This window comes from Frieseomelitta varia, unplaced genomic scaffold (genome assembly GCF_011392965.1).
Source record: "Frieseomelitta varia isolate USP_RPSP 00005682 unplaced genomic scaffold, Fvar_1.2 scaffold_821, whole genome shotgun sequence".
NCBI classification, from domain to species: domain Eukaryota; kingdom Metazoa; phylum Arthropoda; class Insecta; order Hymenoptera; family Apidae; genus Frieseomelitta; species Frieseomelitta varia.
Window position 1 is genome coordinate 296848 of NW_025110614.1, and position 25296 is coordinate 322143.

General features: G+C 31.4%; 4 protein-coding genes and 1 non-coding gene across 18 annotated transcripts in view; 4 read left to right on the forward strand and 1 right to left on the reverse strand.

The window, feature by feature from the left end:
- The window catches only part of LOC122536316, a 1218-nt gene extending 270 nt beyond the window's left edge, over positions 1-948 (forward strand). The window contains exon 2 of the mRNA XM_043668606.1: positions 210-948. Coding sequence (XP_043524541.1) covers positions 210-520 — 311 coding nt within the window. The 3' untranslated portion in view covers positions 521-948. The remainder of the gene's footprint in view (positions 1-209) is intronic.
- The window catches only part of LOC122536313, a 6620-nt gene extending 3463 nt beyond the window's left edge, over positions 1-3157 (forward strand). The window contains exons 8-11 of the mRNA XM_043668596.1: positions 1206-1319; positions 1459-2550; positions 2647-2835; positions 3017-3157. Coding sequence (XP_043524531.1) covers positions 1206-1319; positions 1459-2550; positions 2647-2835; positions 3017-3105 — 1484 coding nt within the window. The 3' untranslated portion in view covers positions 3106-3157. The remainder of the gene's footprint in view (positions 1-1205; positions 1320-1458; positions 2551-2646; positions 2836-3016) is intronic.
- LOC122536314 (probable basic-leucine zipper transcription factor D) overlaps positions 1-11301 on the reverse strand; it is a 22331-nt gene extending 11030 nt beyond the window's left edge. Inside the window, exons 1-3 of one of the 9 annotated variants that reach the window (XM_043668602.1) lie at positions 11090-11292; positions 10812-10915; positions 6845-9778 (exon numbers count right to left, since the gene is read on the reverse strand). In XM_043668602.1, the coding sequence (XP_043524537.1) occupies positions 7683-9758 (2076 nt within the window). In that variant the 5' untranslated portion in view covers positions 9759-9778; positions 10812-10915; positions 11090-11292 and the 3' untranslated portion in view covers positions 6845-7682. Of the gene's footprint in view, positions 1-138; positions 270-6844; positions 9801-10811 lie in introns of those variants that run through there. The other 8 variants (XM_043668601.1, XM_043668603.1, XM_043668597.1 and 5 more) reach the window with 8 other exon arrangements.
- Positions 5128-25239, forward strand: LOC122536311 (collagen alpha-3(IX) chain-like). Of its 6 annotated transcripts, none has more exons than XM_043668579.1 (21): positions 5128-5346; positions 5821-5917; positions 12979-13040; positions 14525-14741; positions 14852-15068; positions 16170-16340; positions 17904-17975; positions 18058-18147; positions 19318-19425; positions 19511-19618; positions 20168-20372; positions 21837-22052; positions 22115-22293; positions 22370-22540; positions 22752-22940; positions 23086-23287; positions 23527-23628; positions 24115-24216; positions 24688-24855; positions 24926-24994; positions 25066-25239. In XM_043668579.1, exons 1-21 carry the CDS (start codon positions 5181-5183, stop codon positions 25182-25184), a joined length of 3030 nt encoding a protein of 1009 aa, XP_043524514.1. In that variant the 5' UTR covers positions 5128-5180; the 3' UTR covers positions 25185-25239. The 6 variants fall into 6 exon arrangements, with proteins under 6 accessions (XP_043524514.1, XP_043524516.1, XP_043524515.1 ...); XM_043668582.1 differs by having other exon boundaries at positions 5208-5323; positions 5766-5917; XM_043668583.1 differs by having other exon boundaries at positions 5258-5346; positions 5766-5917.
- Trnar-acg lies at positions 12366-12438 on the forward strand. Its single transcript has one exon. It is a non-coding gene; the product is annotated as a tRNA-Arg (tRNA).
- Positions 25240-25296: the final 57 nt, after the last annotated feature.

Here is a 25296-nt window from a genome sequence, read left to right on the forward strand (position 1 = left end):
TGAAAAATTGTCAATATATATATTTCAAACTACTTATTGTATTAAATGTACGAATAAGTAAATTCCTTATATTGTTTCAAAATTATTCTTCTACAAGAAAGAAAAAAAAAAACAAACAAAAATGTGACTTACACGCACACACACACATATGATCCCTTAAAAGTAACCGTTACTTGCTAAGAGAATAAAAGTTCGATCTTTTTATTCAGAAATTAACGTTAAAAGAAAAAGCAGCGCGTCAGGCGAAGGACCACCGTCGAAACGTACAAGAAATTCACCGCTTAATTTATCGACGTCGAGCAACGAGAAACTGAACGATTTTGAAATAGAGGAGCTGCTTCGTAAGATCATTGAGGTGACAGAAACATGGCCGTGTTATGATCTCGAAAGTCTGTTTGCCTCTCTCGAGATAACTTTGGAAAGGAATGAGGAAGATTTATGCTCGGCGGTGGAGTGCCTCGAACAGTTTAATAAATTAAGAAGGATAAAAGTACACGTGAAGAAGGAACAAGAAGACTGAATTATCGTATTTTTTATCTATCGAGATACATACAAAGCGTACGTGCAATACTTGCCACAGCTACAAGCAATGTATTTATCCTTTCATCGGCTAATCTGTAATTTTCAGTTATTCACCACTGTAAACCATAACGGTCTAACAACCGCCTGTTCAAATCCGGACCACTTCATCAAAGAAAATTGTTGCTAGTCTGTTGTGTGTTTTGTAAATAATCTAATGATACATTAGTCGATCATTATCATTGTTCGTGATTGTATATGTATACTTATTTAGATACTGTACTGCGTGTATCTGTATGTGTTAGTGATCTTTCTGTTCAAATATTTTGCGACACGACGTTTCTAGTATATGTATAGTATGCGCAAAGTAGTGGTGTATGCAAAGTCGTGGAAGTTATATTAAAAACTGCTTAACTATTATGAACTATATTGAAAATTAATTTTTCTTTTCAGTCAAATTTAATTCTAAAAAAAACTATCATTGAATTATTCGAAAAAATCTTGTCTCTTGGTACTAATTTTTATATTAAAAATTGAAAACTTTGTATTAATAGAATCTTATGGAATAGAATGTCGTCAGTTATACATGTATTTTAAAATTTGTTGGTAAATAACAGTCTAAACCTAGTATATAATGTCCTTCGCGACGAAAATTGTATAGCATTTGTGTTTCTTCTTTTCTTTAGTAAATAATCGACCATCGAAGAGCGGACTCGAGTATGTACAAAAGAAAATACAATTAGAAACAATGAATACAGAAACGGTGAATAGTTTCGAAAGTTCTTCAAATTCGTCCATATGTAAGTAACAACGTTTTTTTTTTTTTTTAATATAAAAAAGAGGACGAGTTTGCAAAAAATATTTTAAATATTTATATTCTTTCAAAATTCATATCTTGTTTGTAGTACAATATAATATAAATTATATTGTCTCATTTAGATGAAGAATCGAATTCGAGATTAAATCTCGATAATGCCTTGCTGATGGACGAGAGTTTATCAGATAACAGTGATGAAAGTTTTTATGACACAATGAATAGAAACACGTCAATTGCAATAAGAAGACAAAGTGATGATATTTCAAATACGTCTGAATATTATGACAGTACAAGTTTTTTTTCTTTACCCGATACGAAATTTTATGCGAATTGTAAAAATGAGAATCCTATTAATGTAAATAATTCACAACATCAACAAGACGTAAAAGCTGAAAAAAAGAATAATACACATGCGCCTGTCTCGTTAAAAATACTATTAAGACAGATGTTTGATGAAATTTTAGGAAAATCTGATTCTGCAAAGCAGACAAACGGAACTGATTCTACTGGAAACTTAGACAATGAGTTCTTATCAAGTAATAACAACTTAACAGATAGATCGAACAATACATTTGAAAAAAATAATAACTCGATATGTCAAACGGAAAAATTTCATATGATTAAAACTTCAACTGAGGATGCAAATGACCTGAGCAAAATTAACGCTTCACCTTCTTGTGATACATACACTTTAAACAGATTGAATTCTGAGAGATTAATTACAATACTGGAGAATTCCAATGAAAGTAGCAGTAATTCACAGCTAAATGAATCTAACAACTGGTCTGGAAAATGTATAGGCAAATTAAAGAACTTCTTTTCTTGGAAACTGAACAACAAATGTACGAATAAACAGATATTTAGTACTAGTGAGATAAGTGATAATATTTCTATATCCTCAGATACATCGACTGAGATCGATATAGTAAATAAGGAAATTTTTCAAAAAATAAATGATTTACAAGCAAATGATTCTCTGAATGTTGTAAATTTCCAATTTAGAAATAAAATTATTGTCGTAGAATCCACAAGTCCTGTTAATTCGGTTAAAAATGAAGTTAATTCTGCAAGTTCAAACTACGAAGAATATGTTTGTCCAGACACGTTTTTTCATAGCTCAAAGACTGAAACGAAGAAATTAAAAGATCATAATAGAATTGGTAAAAAAACTGCAAAACGACGCAGTTTATCTATGTCAGAAAACAATACCGAAGGTTAGTATTATTACAGAATTTATATTTTTAATATTATATCTATAGTATATAATTGTGATATCTTATAATATCTATCTCATAATTATATCTTTGTAGAAAAGAAAGATCAAGATAGTAATGATAATAAGAATAATAATAAGTCGAAAACCCCACACAGAATGGACTTTTTTAATAGAACAAATATTCGTGAAAGAAAGTCTATATCACCTAGGATTATTGCATCTCCTATAAAGCCTGTAACTTATCTAAGAAAAGTTTTTATGGACATGGAAAAAAAGAATAAAGGTAAATAGTCCTAATATAAATCTTTAATAATAAAAATTTTAATACAAAATTTAATATAACTTTAACGTAAAAATCTTGAATCATACCTAAAATTATAAACAAACTAGTTTTTATATAAATTATAAAATGTTATGATATATTAAAATGTAATGATATATTAAAATTTAATTTTCTTTTTCAGTACGAAGTATGAAGCACTCGCCAATGCACAAATTAAGACAAACCAAGGTACCGTTTATATCTGTAACTCCGGCAACGCCGGAACACTAATAATTGAGTATTAAAAATTATAACTTTAGTGTTATTTATTACTATGTTATTATTTATTATTATTATGTATGTTATTATTATTTAATACTATTTATTACATCATAATGATGAAAATAAAGATGTTTTATGTCCCCTTTAATCTTTCAGTACTATAGCAATTTTCAGCGGCTATTATATATAATCCTGTTGAATATAACCCCAGTCATGAAAATAAGTTAATAAGGAAGGTAAAAGTTTTATCAGCATAACAACCGCCACTAGATTATGGAAATTAGATACTTCACTTTTTCCCCTATAGATCCAGAATTACAATAATCAGTTACTTCTAAATTGGACATGAACACGAACATGAAGTTTGAAACTGTGTAAAGAAGAATTTCTAGAAAAAGCTAGTTCTAATTTTATTGCTCCATGACGTGGCTGCTTATAAGTAAGAGATTTATAAAGTTTAGAAGAACGATTCAAAGTAGAATGCCTCCTGAGTAGTTTGGCAAGAGAGTATCTATCTATCAAAAATTTCTACCATGTAACTCTTTCGTTAGAAGATTAATGGAGTTGTAATTCAATATCGAAATTTCCTGATTAGAAGCAAACGAGTTTCAATTACTCAGGTTTTCACAATAACGGTGGAGGAACATTGACAAGATCGTTCGAATATATTACAACAGTTCCGTTGCACAACAAGAAAGTGTTGAGTTTGTGCGGTTTAGCAGTGGAATTACTTTCTCCGTTACGACAATGTTGCATACGAATAATAGCAATAATAAACATTATAAAATTATAAAATTAATCTTTAGACTATTGAATAGTCATTAAATTTAATTAATCATATCATTGTTTCCTAACTGGAGACTTTTATTATGAAACAGGAATTTCATATTAGGCCACCTGTTTTTCTTATCTGCGAATTTTTGTTTTTAATTTAGTGATGAAGATACCGATTTCTTTTTGCTCTTTGTTCAAACAGATTGCAAAAGAAGAGATATCATAATTTTTAAAAGTTTAAAGAAAATGCTACTAATCAAGAATTATGTTGTTTTTAAAAAATGAGTGCCGTACTAGGTGACTTTATTCCATGTACATATGTAATGAATGTTGCAATCAGTTAGGTACTGATTATTCTATTCTACCTCGAAGGGATGTTATTGATCATATATGCCACGTAAATACAACGTAATACTTACAAAACACAGTCATTAACTTTCTCGTAAGTTAAGCGTAATTGAGCCATAATAAAAATGTCCAATGAGAACGCTTTTTACGACTAACAACGTTTTAGAAATATAGTATCGTCTTTACTCTAATGGCAAAAATGTTGTATACAAGTTGAATTAAAGGACAATTCGATAATTTAAAATAAATAAATAATAAATAAATTGATTCATTTTTTTGTTTTATGAATACAGAACAGGTATATTCGTATACAGAGTATTTTATAATAAAAAAAATTGGATTTAAGCATGGACTTAATCATGTGGTTTTATAATACTTCTAATTAGATTTATTTCGTTAGATCTTATATCCCATAGCTACATAGTAAGTTTAGAGTTGTAAACTCCAAGTATGGCAATTTCGTACTTTTATAAATATAACTAAAAAATTCAAACCCCCAATATTCAGTAGGAATTTACTTCATTTACTAAATATTATAACGAGCACTTTAAATATTTCAGATCCATTTTAACGTTATGTATATTTTGTATATTTCTGTAGCTTCAAACTTTTCATGAATACATGGACATCCGCAGTCTAGTTACAGATGTATTTCACTTACTCAAATCCAACTTTTTCTGACAAATGTCTTTTCGCAAAGAATCATACATCCCTGCTAAATTCGTTTTCAAAGATTTTACTTACTCAAATTCTCAATTTTCAGGTTTTGGATGTACCAAGCCAAAAAGACATCAACACAGCAGCTTGTCAGTAGCGATTGAAATAAATATGATCGCAGCCGACGACAGGGCATGCAGGCTCCTTTCTCTGCATGCACGACATGCTAATTCACGATCAACGTAATTGTTTCTTCTCCTCGATGACGGAAGATGGAAAGCAAGATCGAATCTCCTTGAAGGGAGATGGAGAGAGGCAAGCCACGCGGTTCTCCAGAGCTTATCAGTTCGTGTCGGGCAGTCGTGCAATGCGTTGCTTCGCCTTATAGTTTATTTGTGCCATCAATATTACGTGTGATACACATTGAACGCTTCACGGGATATACAGGGTGGCCTATTTTAATCTATAAATGTAATTATCTTCATAACTGTCCGTTCTTCGAACAATTTGTTCTCTTTCGAGGAGGCAGTAACTTAATTTGTTTCCAGGTGGACGAGCAAAGGAAGCATGAAGATCAATACTATTTTTTTAAATGAATGCAGCAAACTAACAGTATTAGTCTATGTATGTCAAAAAACTATTAATTTAGAAGATTTTAACTTTAATTTTATAAAATCTGTCGTATGAAAGCTAAGGAAGAAGGATAGTATATAAAACCTTTCATACATAGATTTTATAAAATTTCACTTAAAAAAGTAGTATTGATCTTCGTATTTCGTTGACGCATCCAGCTAGAAACAGACTAACTACTGCTTCCTCAAGAATGGAAGAAGTTGTATTTGAAACATTTTTCGAATAACGAACGGTTACAAAGATAATTGCATTTATAGATTAAAATGTGGCACCCTATATATGCCGGCTCATCGACTTCCGCTGACCAAGCAGCAACTATCGGAAGCCGCCAGCGCTTTTGCATCCAGCCGAAAACTTCGGGTACGTCGCGTTTCAACGCGACCGGAAGAAGCTTCTTCAGAACAAGCCGGTAACACGTGGTCTCTCTCGCATATACCAAACTTTGCCAAACCACTCGCGTCGAGAGGTTGAACGATCGCGTAGAAATCGAATTTGCAACGTAACAATTTTTAAGATATTGCCACATTTAAATTCTTTTTCGCAAGTACTCCCTTTTAATCGGCCAATATAGGATCAATCTCTGATCAGATAAGCCAGTAGCTAGTTTTTCGTTCACGTAAGCTCATGTTTGGTTAATTGGGCATAACTAAAATTTTCATTCTGAACAAATGAAGTTCAGAGTTCTGTTATAAGTACTTCTAACAACATCGCATTCTAAAGGTGGTTTTTGATATACTTACCTACGATATGCAACGAGTATTTTATGTCGAAGTCTATCGCTTTTGTAAGAAAATCACAATCCCTACAGACATTTAGGTTGACTGTACATATAATTTTTCTATTTCTAATTTTGTGTGTGTGTGTTTTTTTGTCCTATTATTCTAAATTCCTTAACTATTGTTGTAATCTAATGCTTTTGCTAGCGTTCACTTGTGTCGATATTTGATTTACATCTCACTTCTGTCGTAACACAAGTGATAGATGGAGCGTTTCTAGCTTCTAAATCTTAAATCACTATCTCCATTGTGCTGTAGCCAATGGTAGCTTTTATTCTTGATCGTACATGACAGTATCCCTGTTGATAAGTTTCGCTTGGGAATGTTTCAATTACGTGTTTACGTGAAAGGATAAAGAATTTCTGTGCTTTGTTTCAATAATACTCGAAATCTTAAATAATGTCGGTGGATAGTAATTTTTACTATGTTCTCCTACTGTATTTAAATTATACAGAGCATACTTTTGTAATTTTCTAAAGTGCATCTATCATGGTATGATAAAAAAGTTTGAAGTGTTTTTCTTTTTTGAGAAACATTTATTGTAGAAAGGTACAAAATTATTATATATTTATGTATATATATATATTGAAAAAAAGTCTTGGTGTCCCAGAAGGAAACTTTACCTATATGTTTTATAAGTCACTATAAAAAAAAGGTTCATTATACGCTACAAGTTTTGATTCACTTCTACAAGTTTTTATTTATTTCAAAAACTAGTGAATTAAAACCCATATTGTATATGAACCATTCTTATTCAGAATGATCTATCAAACACACTAATAAAGTTATTCGGTTTCCTACTGGGACACCCTACATGTATGAGCATCTCGGAAATCAAATTAACTGACTCTGTTTTTTATTAATTGCACGATTAATATTAATAGTATTATTATTATTGCACTTATTCCATAATTAGCGCAGTTGATCAATATGGTTTCCGAATGGCTCATATTCTTATCTCATAACTTATCTGCATATTACTTCTCAATAATAATACAAAACATATATCTTGCCTGTTTAAATAAATATCTTGTTTCCACGTTCAGCATTTAACACAAAATAACACTTGTACTTTGTACAACACAAACATATATATCCTTTGCGACATCGTAACATTTTGGCAGCAGTAATATTATAGAAAATTTACGTGAAATCACTGTTTATCTTTAGAACACAATGAACTTTCAATAAGCTAATACTTGCTTAGCTGTGTTAAAAAAATATATTAAAAAAATTAACAAAAATTGAACAATCAATATCAGACAAATGTTCCAACACTTTCCTTTCATCATGTGTTATTCAAAAAAACAAATTCTGATTACGAATTATTCGTTCGTAACAACGAACAAAATTTTGTAAAACTATGCTCATCATCCATTGGAACTATTGTTCCTATTGCTATTCATCGGCGCCGTTGACTAAATCTATTACAATCGGTCCATTACTCCTGTTTTCCATTCCGCCGGAAGACGGGACAAGGAATCGGCTAACAGGTTCCTGAACACTCTGCGCGTTGTTATGTATCTTGGACGCTTCATTATAATAATTAGCGCCATATCGTCGTATCATTTCCGCTATATCTATATTCTCATTGTATGTCATCAAATTTTCCTTTACGCTATCAGGCACACCCATCGTCGCTACGCTATTGTAACCTTGTACTTTCACATGCTCCTTCATGCCCGAAGTGTGTTTTTCTTTGGTCTGATTTCTACAACCACCATTCGATTCAGTTATAATTCTCTTCTTCTTCTCTTTGGCACAATCATCATTCGTGTCGCTAGACTTGCCATTGGGTTTCGAACGTTTCTTTTTCTTCGTACAGTCGATTACCTTCTCTAGTAAATGTAACCCTAGCTCTTCCATCCTCTTCATATCTTTAATGGCAACTTGTACTAACATCTCTCGCTCGAGCCGAGTTGGCGACTCTTGATTGATAATCTCCTCACTTCTTCGAATAATTCGTAATACTTCTTGTACGTCATCGTCGGAATTATCCTCGATAGTAGAATCTTTCGTAATTTGTTTTTGTTGTTGCTCTAGCTGTGATTGTTCCTGACTTTCCTCTGGCTCCTGTTGAAGCTGTAGCTGTTCTCTTTGCTGCGGCTGTTTCCTTTGCTCTGTTGATGTTGCTCGTATTGTAACGTTGATTGGTGAACTTGGAATACTTGCATTTGGCACGACTATTGGCATAATTAACGGCAGTATCAAATGTATCGTTTGGGAGTCATCCTCTAAATTTTTCGATATATATTTGTCCATCTTGTTTAAGGTGAAGTGTTTTTGATTTGTGTTATCTTCTTGTTTCGTGTGTTCGGTAATGTTTTCTGTGTTGATATTCACCGGTTGAGTGTATGTATCATTCGGTAGAGATGTAACACTATCACTTTTCTTATCACAGTTCAAAATTCTGTTTGATGCCGTAGTGAACTGCGGCTTATGACACGGTTCATTAAGCATTAAAGTATCACTCGAAGATGTTGAAGTAGCGTATTCCCAATTGCATTTTTCAGAATCACTCACTTCGTGTATATTACAGTTTTCAGTCACAAAGGACATATTTAACACAAAAGGTGTCTTCGGCGCGCCATGAATCGTAACATCACTCGTGTTTTTATTCTCTGGTATTGCGCATGATTCCTTCAACCTGTTCGAAGCGTCGATTTTCTCTCGCGCTATAATTTTCTCACGAACCACCTGCTCGCTTGCTACAATATTGCTAGCCAAATATCGATTCGAACATTGTATCGCGTGCACAGACGGGTTGCAACATTGGCAACGACTATTGAACACAACAGGATCGATACAAGAAACAGTACTTCCACGCACATTTTTGTCCGCAATTAATTTCGTTTTACAACCCGATTCGATTTGAATCTCCATGTCGTCAAATGCTTTTTTCAAATACTTTCGCTTCATTAATTTTTTGGCGATAACTTCCTCTCCTATTTTCAAAGTTAAACACAACATTTTGCGTTCTTTCGTTATTCCAAAATTTTCAGTAGACTCAATCGTCGTATTGTTGAAAGATTTGGTTAATTTTTCACATACTTCGATTTCATTTCTCGTCCATTGGGTTCTTTTTATATTTGTGCTATAAATTTCTTCATATGTCTTGTGTTTCAACGAAATGTGTATATTCAAGTCAGTTTCACATTTAAAACACTTTCCACATAGTTCGCATGCCACCCCCAGGATAACAATGGAGCAGTCACGCAATATTACACTATTAGGAATATTAATCCTTTTCATTTCACGGCCACTGTTTATAATTTTATATTTCCGCTGAGATTGTTTCCTTTGAAGACCGATACAGTGCAGAAAATCTTCCTTACAGTTTATTTTTGACACGTCAAGATATATGTTATGGTTATATGTTTGGAAACAATTTTTTTCACCATGCCTGAGTATCCTCAGCGGGTATCTGCCTGGATCTCCGATAGTATGATAGTCCTGTTGCATACGTAGCGCCATCTTCTAAAAGTTACGGAGTTCTGCGAAAATACAATTCTAACACTGATTATTTTTGAGATGTTATAAGTTAACAAGTACATAATACAATATGCTATTAAGTATGTAATACAATATGCTATTAAGTATATAATACAATATGCTATTATTCCAATGATTATCGATATATTTGAATAGTAGTAATAAATGTTTACAATGCATGTTTAGCCCATATAGAATGTATTATAAATTTATATGTAAGTTACTTGTTTTGGTTTATAGATGAAAATAGCATTTTGAAAGGTGTTTTGTCACATTATAATGAATATACGAATTGTAAAAATAATAATAACTTTGTTTCATTTTAAAAATATTTTTAGCATTGTGATATTTTTAATTATTAATTTTTACTATTTATTATACTATTTTGAAATATATATTTACGATTTTTCATTATAGTTTGTTGTAATATTAATAGTATAGAATAAATATAGTATAATATAGTAAAAAAAAAAAATAGTAAAAGTGTATAAATTAAAAAGAAATAATTTTTCAAAAAATTAATTACAACATAGTCAAATAATAATTAAAATTGACTAAGAATGAATTTAGTATTCATATTTATTTAATACTATTATTTGTAACTATAAATAGATTTGCACAGATAATTATCAATTTCTGTTCGTAAATATTAAGTATAAAGAAATTAGAAATTATCAAACTTTACATACAATACATTAAACATGTTATATAATACGTTACATAAATATGTTAAATAAATATTATATACATATGATATTAGAAGTATTAAATACAAAATAAAGAAAGATAAAAAACAAATAACTAAAAAGCTCATTATCATTTTTAAAATATTTTTGTTATAAGTATATTTTTACAAATTCTTTTCATAATTGCATCAAACTGATATAAAAATATAAAATACAAATAAAGTACAAAACTAAGTTGTTTTATATCTTTCATCAACTACTTACTTTGTAAAACCAGATTACAATTAAAAGATTACATTTTCTAATTAATTAACTAATATAAAATATAAAGTGAAGATTTAATACTTACAAGAAAAAACTTCGAAGATTTCGAAAAAATTTCTTCCTCATTGCATCAAATTGTTGGAGAGGTATTAAAATATTCGCCAAATAGTTTGGAAGACATTATGAACTCTTCGAGATACAAAAATAATCAGTTACATAATGGCGTAATTCCAATGTTGCCAAACGTAAACTATTATTTCTATTATTATGATTATAAGATTGATATATTTTGACTATAATTACAAAGATAATTGAGGTCGACTAATTAATAAATTATAAAAATACATATGGAAATTTTCTCACTTCAATTCAATTCAACGCAACACAGAAAACTGAATCTGTGGTAGACCCAACATCACGGTATGGCAACATCACGTAAGTAGGTAGTCAAGTAATACGATAAGACCCACGAGATTCGACCAATAGGAAGGAAGATTGTATATAACACAACCAATCGGCGTCCTTATTTCATATATCGTAGGACTCATACTATATAAGAACTGGGTACAGTTTATCTTACTCGGAAAGCAGCTGCTGATGCTGTGCTTGTTGCGTATTTATTCAGAAACAAAATTCATAAAAACAAAAAAATATGAATTAGAAAGATATATTTTTATATATCTATATCTTATTATTACATTATGTATTTACTTATATACCACTATTTACTTATATATATATATATACTTATATATATTACTCAGAATATGAATGTTCATCATAAACTAAAGTTTTATTTATTAAGAACAATAAAAGAAAATAAATAAAATTTTTATTGAGACGTATTCGAAATTTATATATATATATATATATATATGTATTCGAATTTATTTATATCATTTTCTGATTTACATCCAAAAATATTTAATAGGTTTAAATATCGAAAAGTGTATTTTAAAAATCTTAAGAAAATCTTACTATTGTAAATTTATATTTAATACTCGAAAATGTAAAAATAATAATAATAATAATTATATATATATATAAATTTAAATAAACATAGACTTAAATTATAAAAACTAGACTTAAATTATAAAAAAACACTATTTTAAATATGACAAAAATAGATTTCATTGTGGAAAGTTATCAAGATGAGTCAACTTACATGGTTGATAACCACTGGGAATGATTGTATTATACCAGACTAAATATGTCTCAGCATAAACATACGTATTTCACGTATAGCACATGAAATGACTATTATGATCATGTATAGTGTGAAGTTCATTCAGATTATTTCGTCAAATCATCAGTCACAAATATTAATTAAAAATTAATATAATAAATAGTTATTAGATTGTACAATAAAATAATTAGTTATCATTAATATTGATAATTATTAAATTTATATATTATTGATAACTTTTTATTAAGAATTATTTAAATATTGGTGTAAATTGTAGTACAAAATTTAATTCTAAGACAATATGACATATAATTTGGTTCGATTAGCTACTATTGTCTTCTAAGTTTTTTACAAGATAGTATGTAATACATACTTTTCTGGAAAATGTATATTCTAAAAAATTTGTATGATTATTAGTACTACACTATAAAGAATAAAACTTTTAATGAGCATGGTCCTGTGGCGCAACGGATAACGCGTCTGACTACGGATCAGAAGATTCCAGGTTCGAATCCTGGCAGGATCGATGATTTTTGTTTTATTTTTAATAAAACAATTTTTTTTAATAATAATATGTATATTGTATGTTTATATTCTGCTTTATTAAAAGATAAAAAAAGAAAGTATATAATGAATGAATTAAATTAACATAGTTTCAATTTATGCAATCAATACTTTATTAAAAAGATGCTTGATTAAAAGACTGCTTTATTAAAAGATGAAAAAATATATGATAAATGAATTCTATAAATCTTAATTAAGTTTAGTTTAATTTCAGTCTCAATTTCAATTTCAATTTCAATTTCAATACAGATTATATATAAAACATATGTATGTAACCGTCCATACAATTCGTTATAATCATTATACTTTCATAATGTATTTTTCTAATTTTAACATGGCAGTGATTTTGAATAATTTACCTTTAGTTAGTAATAACAAAATTGATAATTATAATCATTGTGATAAAACAACTTCAAATATAGAAATACAGATTAGATATTCATATTAATGATAACTAGCTACAAATACTATCCAATTGAAATATTTATTGTTTCTATTATAGGATCGATTTGGCCTTGCGAATGTACTTCTCAATATGGATATTCGTATTAGTGCAATTTATACGTAAGTCTTTTAATTTACTTACGATTAACATGTGATTAATTTAATTTGTAATAATAAACTTGTTTTTAACTTTGTATAAAAGACAAACATATATATGTATATTTTTTATTAATGTTTAAACTTCATTAATATTTTTTTCATTACTAACATCATTACTATAACTATCTTCGCTATAAATGGAATATCTATTAGATATCTGAGAACCTGCTTATGATAAAATAAAATAATTTATAAGGAGGAATTTTCAAAAAGATTACAATGATCCGAGAAGAATCTATTTTTATAGTCATTAGAAAAGAAGAAAGTGTTACAATTCTCAAAATAGTAAGAATAATTTACGAAATAAAGTTAGATTATAAATTATAGTTTATATATTGAATGTTTCAGATACAATCAAATATTTCTCAATTATTATTATAATTTCGATCATGTCTCGTTGAAAGTATTTTCAAAAATTTGACTAAGAATGTGATGAGTTGGTTAAAATTTTTTTTTTAATTTTATTTTATCGTATAAACAAAATACTTATGTATGCATATATTCCCAGTCAAGAAGATAGCACCACGCATGAGTAACATATTAGAGATAAAGTGTTCTATCATTTCACTGTTGTTATAAAACAATTTTTCCTTATTATGAAAAATATTCTGACCTCTTTCCAGTATTCTGAGTTCGTAATTTAACAATATTATTCGTTACAAATATAAAATTGTACATACGTTATTAGAAATATAGCAAAGGAGAAGAATATAGCAAACGTGTCTTTTTGACTGGGACTGTATGGAACTTGTATTGCATTTGTACAATGCTTATGCTCATACTGTCGTGAGAATAGAACCATCAGTAGCGTTTGATTAGAATGATTCAAGCAGAAACTTATTGAGTTGTGTAACAATAGAGCATTTCTTCCTAACGATGTCATCTCACGTTGTCACTATGCAAGCATGTAAGTATGCATATACATATGTACTTTTTCTATGCATTTTATTCTTTATCATTTTAACAACACCTGTTCCTTTTCCCTAGAAAAAGAATATTAGGAAAAATATCCTTGATCTTTTCGCAAAATTTCGTAAATTTTTCGTAAATTTATTTATCATTTGAAATTCAATATACTTCCAAATTTATTATCAAATAATATTAAACCTTAAATATTATATGCCTTTCTGTAAAACTGTTCCCAATTTCTTCATTCTTATTTCACATTCTTTGCATTACTATTTTACTATTTTTTAATTTGTTATTTGAGAAATTAGACATTGTCGATCTAATTAGACGACTTTACCCTATCGTGTAAAGGAAAAAGGTCGATATTTACAACATATCCAAAAATCATCGAAATCGGAGAGGAAGTAGCTTTTCTACAACTTCATCGTATATTCATATATCATTCAAATATATATTTATATTAAAATTATAAAGGTTATTAAAAAATTATTACAAAAAGAAAATAATTAAAGTTATTAAATATTTTACATCCGTAGAATACACATCTGGCGAGGAAACAATTCTAGATTCACCTCGTGGACCATGCGAGGGTCCACTGGGTGAGGACGATCTTCAAACATTCGACTTCATCAGCAAGCTGAAATTAGATCTTTTAGAGGCGCAGTACACTGGCGTAACGCGTGTCAGAGGTAGCAATCGCATGCAAACCGCCTACAGATTGGAAAAGGATGCAGACGTCACCCTGCCAACCAAGTATGTACGATTTACGATCGACCTATTTTCCAACAAATCGCTTAAAATTTTGCAGAAAAACTGGCCGTACATACATTCTACATCTCTCTGTTTTTTATACTGTTTGTCAGGATTATACTTCCAAACGGTTTGCCAGAGGAATTCAGCGCAGTCTGCACGTTCAGAGCCAGAAAACTGCCAAAGTATGCTTGGCACATTATCAGAATCGTCGACATGGAAAACGAGCCCCAGTTTTTAATCGCAATGAACCCAAAAACTCAGACTTTGGATTTGTCCATGAAGAACCAGACAAGGAGACTAGAAACGGCGTCGTTCACCGCCGATCGTGTAAGTAAAATGAAATCTCTTGCAATGATAATAATATTAATTAGAAAAATAATGATATTAATTGATTGTCCAATATTGAATCACTTCAATTGAAACATTCTTAACTGAATAAAGCAAAAACAAAGATGGCACAATGAAAATGATAAAATCTTAGTTTTCTTCAGTTTTAAAATGATCCCTGAATTCACATTTCACAGTTGAAATACAATTGAATACAGTAACAAAAGTAAAATTCAATAATCTACGTTAGTTGAAGAAAAGGATATTGCAAATGACATGTTGGCCTCCAATGGGTCAATGAGTTAAAACAGAACGAAATATCGACAAGCCAAGCGCATTTCCACTAATCAGCTGAATAGCTGTCAGATCCGACCGTGTTTAACGCTGCTTCCTCTTAAAAATGTCAACGTGGATCGCGTTGGATGATTAAAACGGGCCACGAGAACAAACGCGGATACTTCAAACAGCGATGTCACGGCATTCTCATGTAAAAAACTCGAGCCTCCTGTCAAATATCAATGGAGATGCCGCGTTGGCATATGAATTAGACTCTGACGTTGAAAATCGTGTCACGGGTCATTGCGTAAGCCTCATGCGAAACAATTTTTAGGGCGACCAGAAGAACGGATGATATTCAGGATGTAAACAGCCTCGAGAAAACTAATGAGAATACCATTCGTTGTGACAATTGTAACGCTTCAAAGAAATGTTAATCGTCCTGCTCTTAATGAATCGAAGAAATTCTGAACGCATCGACAGAAAATTGTACTATAATTGTTCATGACGGTCGATCCTTATTTTTACTTAGAAAATTTTCAACGTGCTAACTAAATTGTCAAATTTTAAAGTAATTGTTTCTTAAATAGTAACTTCAAAGTTTGTACTGAAATAGAAACGTACTACTACGTCCTAGTACTACGAAGTTACATTGATTTCTCAAATTATCAATTATATAAGATTATCTAAAATTTAGCGAACTATTAGTGACAAACTAATTAAACATAATATAAATTCAATTAGAAAATATCAATCTTATTTTTCGTAAGTTTAGTACGTATTTGTAACCAGCAAAAAATTGGATAAGACGTTTGTTTGGAACAGATCTTCGATAAAAATTGGCACAAAATTAATATCGGAATCTTCAAGAATAAGCTGGTAGTATACATTGATTGCGACTACGTTGGCACGCAAGATCTGAATCCACGAGGACCTATCAAAGCGGATGGCGAAGTCTCAATATCGAAGATATCGCACAGCAAACATACTGTACCGGTAAGTTCGATCGTTCACCTTTGCTATTGCGTACATTGTGCACGGGGAAGATAAGATCGGGGAATAGCGTTATGAGACAGGGAACCTAGTGCTCATTAATTAATTTCGATCGATCATCGTAATTACCGGACATTTTACCTACTATATTATTATCGATGCTTTTGTGTCGAGTTTTTTTTTTAAATAAAATAATTGCAAATCGGTAATCTAGATTTGAATGATTACGATGGGATGAAAGTTTAAATTATTTAATTATATTAAAGGAAATATAACATATGTATTAATAATTTGGTATTTCAATAATCAAAAAAATTAAATATTAAATATTTTTATAAATAATGAGTATTGAGTTTTGGATTCATCAGAAAAAGTTTTGTTAAAATCAGTAATTCAACAATCGTGATATCAGTTCAAGGTAAGACGAAACATTTTGTGCTTGCTTGGATAAACTGCAGTATAAGTATTCAAAAAAAAAGTATTCTTTCATTTGGTAAATTTTTCAATCCACTCAAGCAAATAAATAAAAAAAGAAGAGAAGAAATAAAATTATAATTAATCCTTACGATGTACTACGTTGTATCATATGATTTTCTTATATAACCACATGACCGTGTTTCGTTAAACAATCTAATGGATATTCCCGGAATGTCGGAAGAGTCTTTCAGATCTTTTATTCGATCAATTTCGATGAACTCGGCGAAGAAGATTGGAAAGTACACGATTGTAAGTGACATATAAAAGAAGTTTGCACGCGCGAATTTCACAGAATGCTGCGTGACACATCTGCGGGGGATGCTCGAGTTGTTTCATACAAGACAAATGTATCTGTCGCATGCGACAATTAAGAAGCACTTAATTAATAAACACTTTATAATGAACGGGACTAAGACGTAACTGGGACAAGTTAGATTTAGCACGCTCAAAGTTCAGAAGCTTGCAAAAACGCAACGAATGCATCATTAGCCCAATTTTGCAAACGAATATCAAAGATTAAAAATACTTGAGAACTGCACTTTTTAATAATAACGTTTTAGAGTCCATTATAATGATTTATAGATGTGCATACTTAAACATTTGTAGAAACATTTTATGAATATATGTGTTATGAATAAGTGTGTCAAATACTGATATGTATTTTGAAATTTCATTGGTTCTGTAATGAGACACGAATATTGTAGTTATATTAATAAAATTTGAAACGAATTTACGAACTTAGTGTTTTGAAAAAAAAAAAGTTATTGTGAAGTATATTCCACGAAGGAATTAATAAATAGCATAATGAGCAATTTAGAAGAATACTGATCTAGCATCTAGTTTATTTTTAAATGAAGTTTCTTAGAAAAATAATATATCATTTCTGACAAATCATGAATTATGATAAATCATTGGAAAAAAAGTGCAAAATGCTTTTTAATATTTCTGATTTTTAACAATTTCAAAAATGAATAAAAATTAAAACTAACAAATATTAAAAGAATCACGTATACTTTTCTAGTTTCAATTATTCATCTGTTCGCGGTTTTTGCTTCATACTCTTAACATAATTTCTCTTATATCTTTCAGATCGATATTCAGTGGATGGTCTTAAATTGCGATCCTACGAGGCCAGAGACAGAGACCTGTGAGGAACTACCGGTAAATTTACACATATATGTATATTTTATACAACTTCTATACAGTCCATTAAGATTCTGTGGTTGTAATAACGTAATTGCAGAAGAGCCTTAGCAGCTCCTTATTACCTCAGAGAAGACCTAGCTGCGAAATTATATGTCCACAGGGACCTCCGGGAACTAATGGCACTAATGTAAGTTAGAGCTTTTCTTTATTGATAAACATTCCCATCTGATTGATCGATGCATCAAGTATAGTATCAAATAGACAACTGCCTATATATAGAACCAGTTATATAGAAAATGAAAGTTTGTACAATAATCACAAATGAGACTATAGAGGAGAAACGTAGTAAGTCAGATCTTCTATTTTTCATAAGAAAGCAATACACTGATAGTTTGTAAAAGTACATAAACTATCTTTCATTTGATTTAGAAATTAAATATGTATCGTCGCTATCGATCTATTCCATTATATTTTAGAAACATTGTGCAAAGAAAGTTGGTAGTATATAAAATTCACATTCACGAAGGAAAGACATAAAAGAGAAATGGATTCTCGGACCTTCTGGGAACTATCTGTGATTCTTTAAGGAACAAGGGTACTATCTGAGGACTATGAATGATACTCAGAAGTAAAGATGCAAGGCAATTGAATTCAATGCGATTGAACGAGTTGGAAGAACTTCAGCGCTTTTGAATAAACGTCGAATTGTATAATTATATTTTTTACAATTGATTATCATATTATTGCTTGTTCTGTTAATTTATACTGAATCTTTATATATGATCTTCTTCAACTAATATGAAGACAAAACATAAGAAAAAGTCGCCAAGTAGACAAATTTTTGTCTTTTGTCCCTACATTTATCTATTTTTCATTGTATAACTCCATTACTATTATTCATTGTATAATTTAACATTCAATATTTTTGAAATATTTTTGGCTAATCACATGCTTCGTCCGAAAATGAAAACTGTTAAGTTTCATGGAACACACAAGGTTATAGTTGTTAGATATAGAAGATTCGACGACTGAATAGTAACGCTTTTACAGTTTTACATGTATTTATAGTTTATTGAGACAAAGAGTAAGAGTGACGTGATCTTGTGAATGACTAATCAATTATTTGTTGAGCTAACTTCAGGCAATAAACAGAATTTTAAAACTATCTTCTTGCAAAAATTTGTTTATATAGTTTGTTCTAACTGCCAAATGTTATAAAATCAAGAAATCAATAAAGATTTATTATATTTTTATTATATTTTTCGCTTGGAAGAACTGTAATTCTTCTCCTACAATTTTAGAATGAAAATATTTTAATGCCAATAAAATCCGTTTTACTAACATAATATTTATTTAGGGTTTACCTGGCTTAGCTGGTTTACCTGGACCACCTGGACCAATCGGAGAACCCGGATTACCTGGGAGACAGGGTTTACGCGGACCACCTGGAGAACAAGGCAAATCAGTGCGTTTCTATAGAAATATATATAACAATATAAATAACAAGGTGATTTATTTTGTTTGCCCTATTATACTGCGGTACTTACTAGGGACCACAAGGATTTACCGGTGCACGGGGATTTCCTGGAAATCCTGGTCCCAAAGGACCCACTGGACCAATTGGTCTATCTGGAGCAAAGGGAGAAAACGGTGAAAGAGTATGTTGTTTTTCATTTATTTTATTACAAATCATTTTGAAAAATCGCTACCATCAGACTATATTATAGTGACTCACAAAAATTTTAGAAAAATGTTTTAGAGGCATATCCCTTTTGAAATTTCATTAGCACAAATATTTTAGGAATATAATTTTTTGAAATTTCATGAGCACTGTGCCGATTCACAGCTATTATAATTATATTAATACAATAAAACGAATTTGAAAATCTATATAAAAATTAATTCTTAGATAAAAGTTCAGATATTTGTTGTAAACAGATTACAAAATAAATGAACAATTAATTACCCACTAGAATAATACTAGAATTATTTTTTCTACTAATTATGTGTTTAAAATCATTCATAGTATCAGATTAAAATAGTAATATAATCGTAACAGTCATAACTTATTACAATATTATTAAAATTTCAAAATGTTTCGTACAACACTCATATTCATAAGTCACTGTATTGTGATAATTACACTTAGTTTGTATAACATTAATTTTCATGAATCATTGTACTAACCTTTAGTTTGATTTCTATAGGGAGACATGGGATTTCCGGGATTGAAAGGAGACCAAGGTTTACCAGGACCACGTGGTTATCCAGGTCCTCCAGGTCCACCAGGAAATATTAGTGACTATCGTAACATCATACCACGATTTGTAGGGCCACCAGGTTCTCCAGGATTTCCGGGTCAAAAAGGAGAGCAAGGGGAACACAGCAACAAAGGGGAACAAGGTCAAAAAGGTAGTCGCTCGATATCTATTTTTATGTTTCTTTTTTCAAGTATTCGTGCGTGGTCATGTCAAATGTTAAACGTTAGCGTTAAATACGATTACGTGGATTTATCCGATAAGTAATCCTTGAATAGCCGCGTAAACTAATTTAATCTTGTTACAAAACCGTGTGAGGTTGTATCCACGTGTGCGCGGTGATTCATCGTTAAACACATTATTCCTCTGCCAGTGAGCGTAGAATGCTTAGTCTTTAGTTTCTTCAAAGAAAAAATTTTGTTCAATGATAAAAGACATTCTGATGAGTTAAATTTTTTTTTAATGAGATTTTAAATAGATTAGTTGTAAGTTGTTTTTTGCTTCCTCTTAGTGTTGAGTAGTAACTAAATGAATGTTGACTTGAATATATTGAAATGATATTTCATAATAAATATATTTTCTTTACACTAATTTGTGACATGAAAATTGACATTTCTTACTAAAAAGTTTAATTATCTGTTATAAATTTTTCTTCTTAATAAGATTATAAGTAGTTAGATAAGATAATTAATAATAGTTGTTCTTTGATTCTTTATGATGCTTAGCGATAAATGAATCTCATATGTTTCGAATCAGTTAATGCGTTAATTGCAACGTTACAAAAGGTCATCGACACTTTTGAAGGAATAATTCTTGCCAATGAAGTATGTCAACAGCCTCATATTTAAAGGTCGAGCGCAATCGTTCTAATGGTTTCAACTACTTAACCAACATATTCCTACTTATTCTATATTCCTCCTTTTTTCTTCTTTTTTTCAACTGTGAACCTATAAAACTTATCCATATTTTTATAATCAAAGTTAAAGAAATAAAAAGAAAAAAATTTTGCGAACAAATTAACGTTAAAAACTAAAATAAGTAGTAAATATTTTATCTTTTTCGAATTTCTTTCTTTTAGATTTCATAATTTACTTACGAAATGCAATTATTAACAAAAATTAAAATTCCAGCACCCTCTGATGCATGACATAAAAACAATATATTGCCATGCATTGTTGACCTAAATACAGCTATTCGAAGTGATTGTAAATCAATTTGTTGCAATCTGCCGCAATACCCGTAAACCCATTCCTTTTATTAATCACTAAATGTATGTCGTTCTCTTGATAAAAGTGACTACGTAGCAACTCTTGATGTATATTTAATTGCAGGCATTTCAATGCTTCCTTATTATATGATTTAGATTTTGAACGATGATAAATTAACAATTAATATATATATCTTGCAGAATAAACTTAAACTTAAAATTAATCACTTGCGAAAGAAATTAGTATAGACGCTAAAACTTAAATTAATTATCAGTTAAATATTTATCTATATTTTTCCCATCAATTACTCTTCCATTGAGTACCTTTCTAATTACATAGCAATTATTTAAAGAGTAATCTTAAATAAAATACGTACTTTTATCTACGTAACGGGTGAAAAATATATACAGGTGAACCAGGAGAAAAAGGTAATCCAGGACAAGATGGGTCTCCTGGATCAGAAGGAAAGCCAGGCCTTGATGGTTTTCCTGGACTCAAAGGAGAAATAGGATTTCCAGGAGCACCAGGTCCTCAGGGATTACCAGGTCTTCGTGGTGAAACTGGAGCACCCGGTTTACCCGGAATTCAAGGTCCAAAAGGAGATGCTGGAGAACCTGGCCGCGATGGTAAGTTAAATTTAAAAATAATATCAAAGTTCTTCTCTAATATATCTGATTTATTTATTCAGGTTCAATAGTCGGATCCATTGTACCAGGACCAGCTGGTCCTGAAGGCCCTCCTGGTACACCAGGAGAAGATGGTTTACCAGGAATAAAAGGAGAACCTGGTCCTGTTGGCCCACCAGGTCTTCCTGGATTGCAAGGAAAGAACGGTCCTCCTGGTTCTCCGGGACCTCCAGGATTGCAAGTAAATTTATATATTCAAATCCAGATTTAAGAATTAGAAATAATGAATTCTAAATTAATTTTATTGTTATAATTAGGGTTCACCCGGTTTATCTGGAGAAGTAGGTGCCCCAGGTCCTCGAGGAATCGAAGGTGCTGTTGGAAAATCAGGACCACCAGGATTCAGTGGACGACCTGGGGAAAAAGGTGATAGAGGTCAGCAAGGAGAACAAGGTCCCGTTGGACCACGTGGTTTACCTGGAAGTCCCGTGAGTTTAATTTATATTATTAATCTGTTATAAAAGAAAATAAATAGAGTTGTAATATTCCTCCTAATGTCTCTACCTTGGACATTAGACGTAAATTAGACATAAAGTATTAGATAAATTTCATTAGTACCACTGATTCAGGAGCCCAATTATATTTTTCTTTATTTAACGTATGTAAAAAATTCAAAGAAGTAGAAATAAACTTCTTTAGGGTACACCAGGTTTACCTGGAGCCGCTGGTATTCCAGGGTTAGATGGACGACCAGGTCCACCTGGCCCTCCAGGTTTTCCTGGGCCACCAGGAATGGTTTCAGACATGTTAAGTACAAATAATGTGTTGGAAACTATCGGCAGTCCAGGCGTTAGTGGACCAAGAGGTGTGCCAGGTACTCCAGGATTAGTAAGTATTTCAAATATTGTTTAATAATTTTCTTGTTTGTTTAATTCACTGGTATAGCAAGCTTAGTACATGTCAATAAGTTCAATGTTGACATTGTATTGCAATTTTTAAGTTTACTGTTATATTTACTATCATCAAAAATTAGCCAGGTGAGAGAGGACCTCCTGGAGAACGAGGTCCACAAGGTCAAATAGGACTACCAGGAATGCCAGGGAAAGATGGAGCGCCGGGGCTTCAAGGACCACCAGGTGTCAGAGGACAAACAGGAATGCCAGGAGTCCAAGGACCACCAGGCCAAAGTATCACCGAATCAGAAATTCGAGATATATGTGCCAGTGTGTTAAGAGGTGGATATCTATTACTCTGCACAGTAACGTTATTTTATCGAAAAATATAAAGCCGATGGATACTTATTAATCTATTCGAAAATATAGTTCGTAACACGTTTAAGAAATATAGGAAAAGTTGGAATTGCTAGCCAGAGCAACAATATTCACGGAACACATGACGTGGCCCGTTCTTGACACAATGATTACGTAGAAAAGTAAAAGATAACTATTTCTTTTATTGCTGCGTACATATACAGAGCAGATAACTGAGATGGCAGCACAGATGCAAGGCCCACCTGGTCCACCTGGTCGAGGCCGTCCAGGTCGTCTTGGATCACCTGGTCCACAAGGTCGCCCAGGTACACCCCTGAGAAAAAGGATTACCAATCTCTTTTGCCTGCATTCGACCCCATAACCTTAGAACATGATGGTAGAAATGATCCTGCTATGGGTTTTTGGTGTCTCTTTTATTTTAAAAGGCACTCGATCATCAAATTAGAATCAATCAAAACTTTTTTAAATGTTGTGAAGCGAATCAATTTCTGTATGTAGTTCTAATATGATAATTGAGAACTGTAACTCTTCCTCAGAAATCCATAGTAGATGGTAAATCGTCATTGCACAAAAATATCTTTACTCTAGCAAACCACAATGGTTATCATCGTGATCGTTCTGTCACGAGTTGCTTGAAATTCCACCTTCATCCTTAGTTAGAGTCAACATTCATCAGCGGCGTGATTTACATACACGCACGTCCGCTCGATTAACAATCGATCGATCGGAGATTAACAAATCACGTGGCTATGTACGTCGATAAAAACAATGGAATCCTGCATGTGTCACAGAGAGGCTGAAAGAACTAACAGAAGGTCTTCGAGGGCAACCCGGGTTGCCGGGATTGGCCCGACAGGGTCGTCCCGGTCGAACCGGAACCCAGGGCATCCCAGGTACCTACTAAATCAGATCTGTCTTAGGTAAAATGTTCAATCTAGCATTTTTTCATTGTTAAAATTTCAATATTTTTTAATTTTGAAATGCTAGATAGAATACTTTAGCTAAGGAGATTAGATATCCTAACATTTTTTCTTCTTGTATGACATCCTTGTAATTTAGCAATCCTACATTAAATTTGGTTCACTATTCATTACTACATTAGTCCTGCTGCAATTTCTAAGTTCTTATATTTCAATCTTGTTCATGCTAAACCTACAAGTATCAAGTTAGAAGAAAACAGCAGGATCAAAATTAAGGTAGTAAAGAATATTAGGAAAAAGAAATAATATAGTCAGTTTATACCGAAATTTGTAAATAGTTAGCACTGTATGCTCACAATATTAAGCATTTCTTGATAATATATCGACTTAAAAATTAAAAAAATTAAGTTAAATTGAAATTCTGATTAATAAATTACTTTTCAGGTGATCCAGGTCCTCCAGGTTTACCTGGGGAACGTGGATTTGTTGGATTACCAGGACCACAAGGCCCCATAGGTCCTCAAGGTCCATCTGGTGAACGAGGTGAGAAAGGTGATAAAGGCCAGGAAGGTGTTGGTATAGAAGGTCCAATGGGTCCACGGGGATTGCCTGGTAATATACATAAGAACTTTTCCAACATTATTGTTTGGTTCATTTTTCTTGACGGAAGTTATGTTAATAGGTCCACCTGGTAATGATGGCATTGGATTGCCTGGAAGACAAGGAGAACGGGGGGAATCAGGCAAACCAGGTAAAGAAAAAAAAGTTATAAACATGTTTTTAAATTCTTTTGCTGGTGTTTTTAATTTCGTTTATCGACAGGAATCCCTGGGATGAGAGGACCAGCTGGACCTCAGGGATTACCTGGATTTTGCGAGTTGTGCAATTATCCAAGCGCCAACTACTTACAGTATTCTCGCGGTAATGAAAAAGGGCCCTAAAATCATAAGTACTTTTAAGAATTTAAAAGGTAAAAAATATAAGAAGACCAATTAACGTCACAAGTGCGATTAACATTTTGCTCATTGAACACTTAAAACACTTTTCATATCA

Excerpts from the sequence above, each read along its gene's own strand:
- LOC122536311 (XM_043668579.1), top strand. The coding sequence starts at position 5,181 with ATGGAGAGAGGCAAGCCACGCGGTTCTCCAGAGCTTATCAGTTCGTGT. Across the intron at positions 5,918-12,978 it reads AGCTTCTTCAGAACAAGCCG|GATCGATTTGGCCTTGCGAA; the intron begins GTAACACGTGGT and ends TTTCTATTATAG. Across the intron at positions 22,941-23,085 it reads TGCCAGGTACTCCAGGATTA|CCAGGTGAGAGAGGACCTCC; the intron begins GTAAGTATTTCA and ends ATCAAAAATTAG.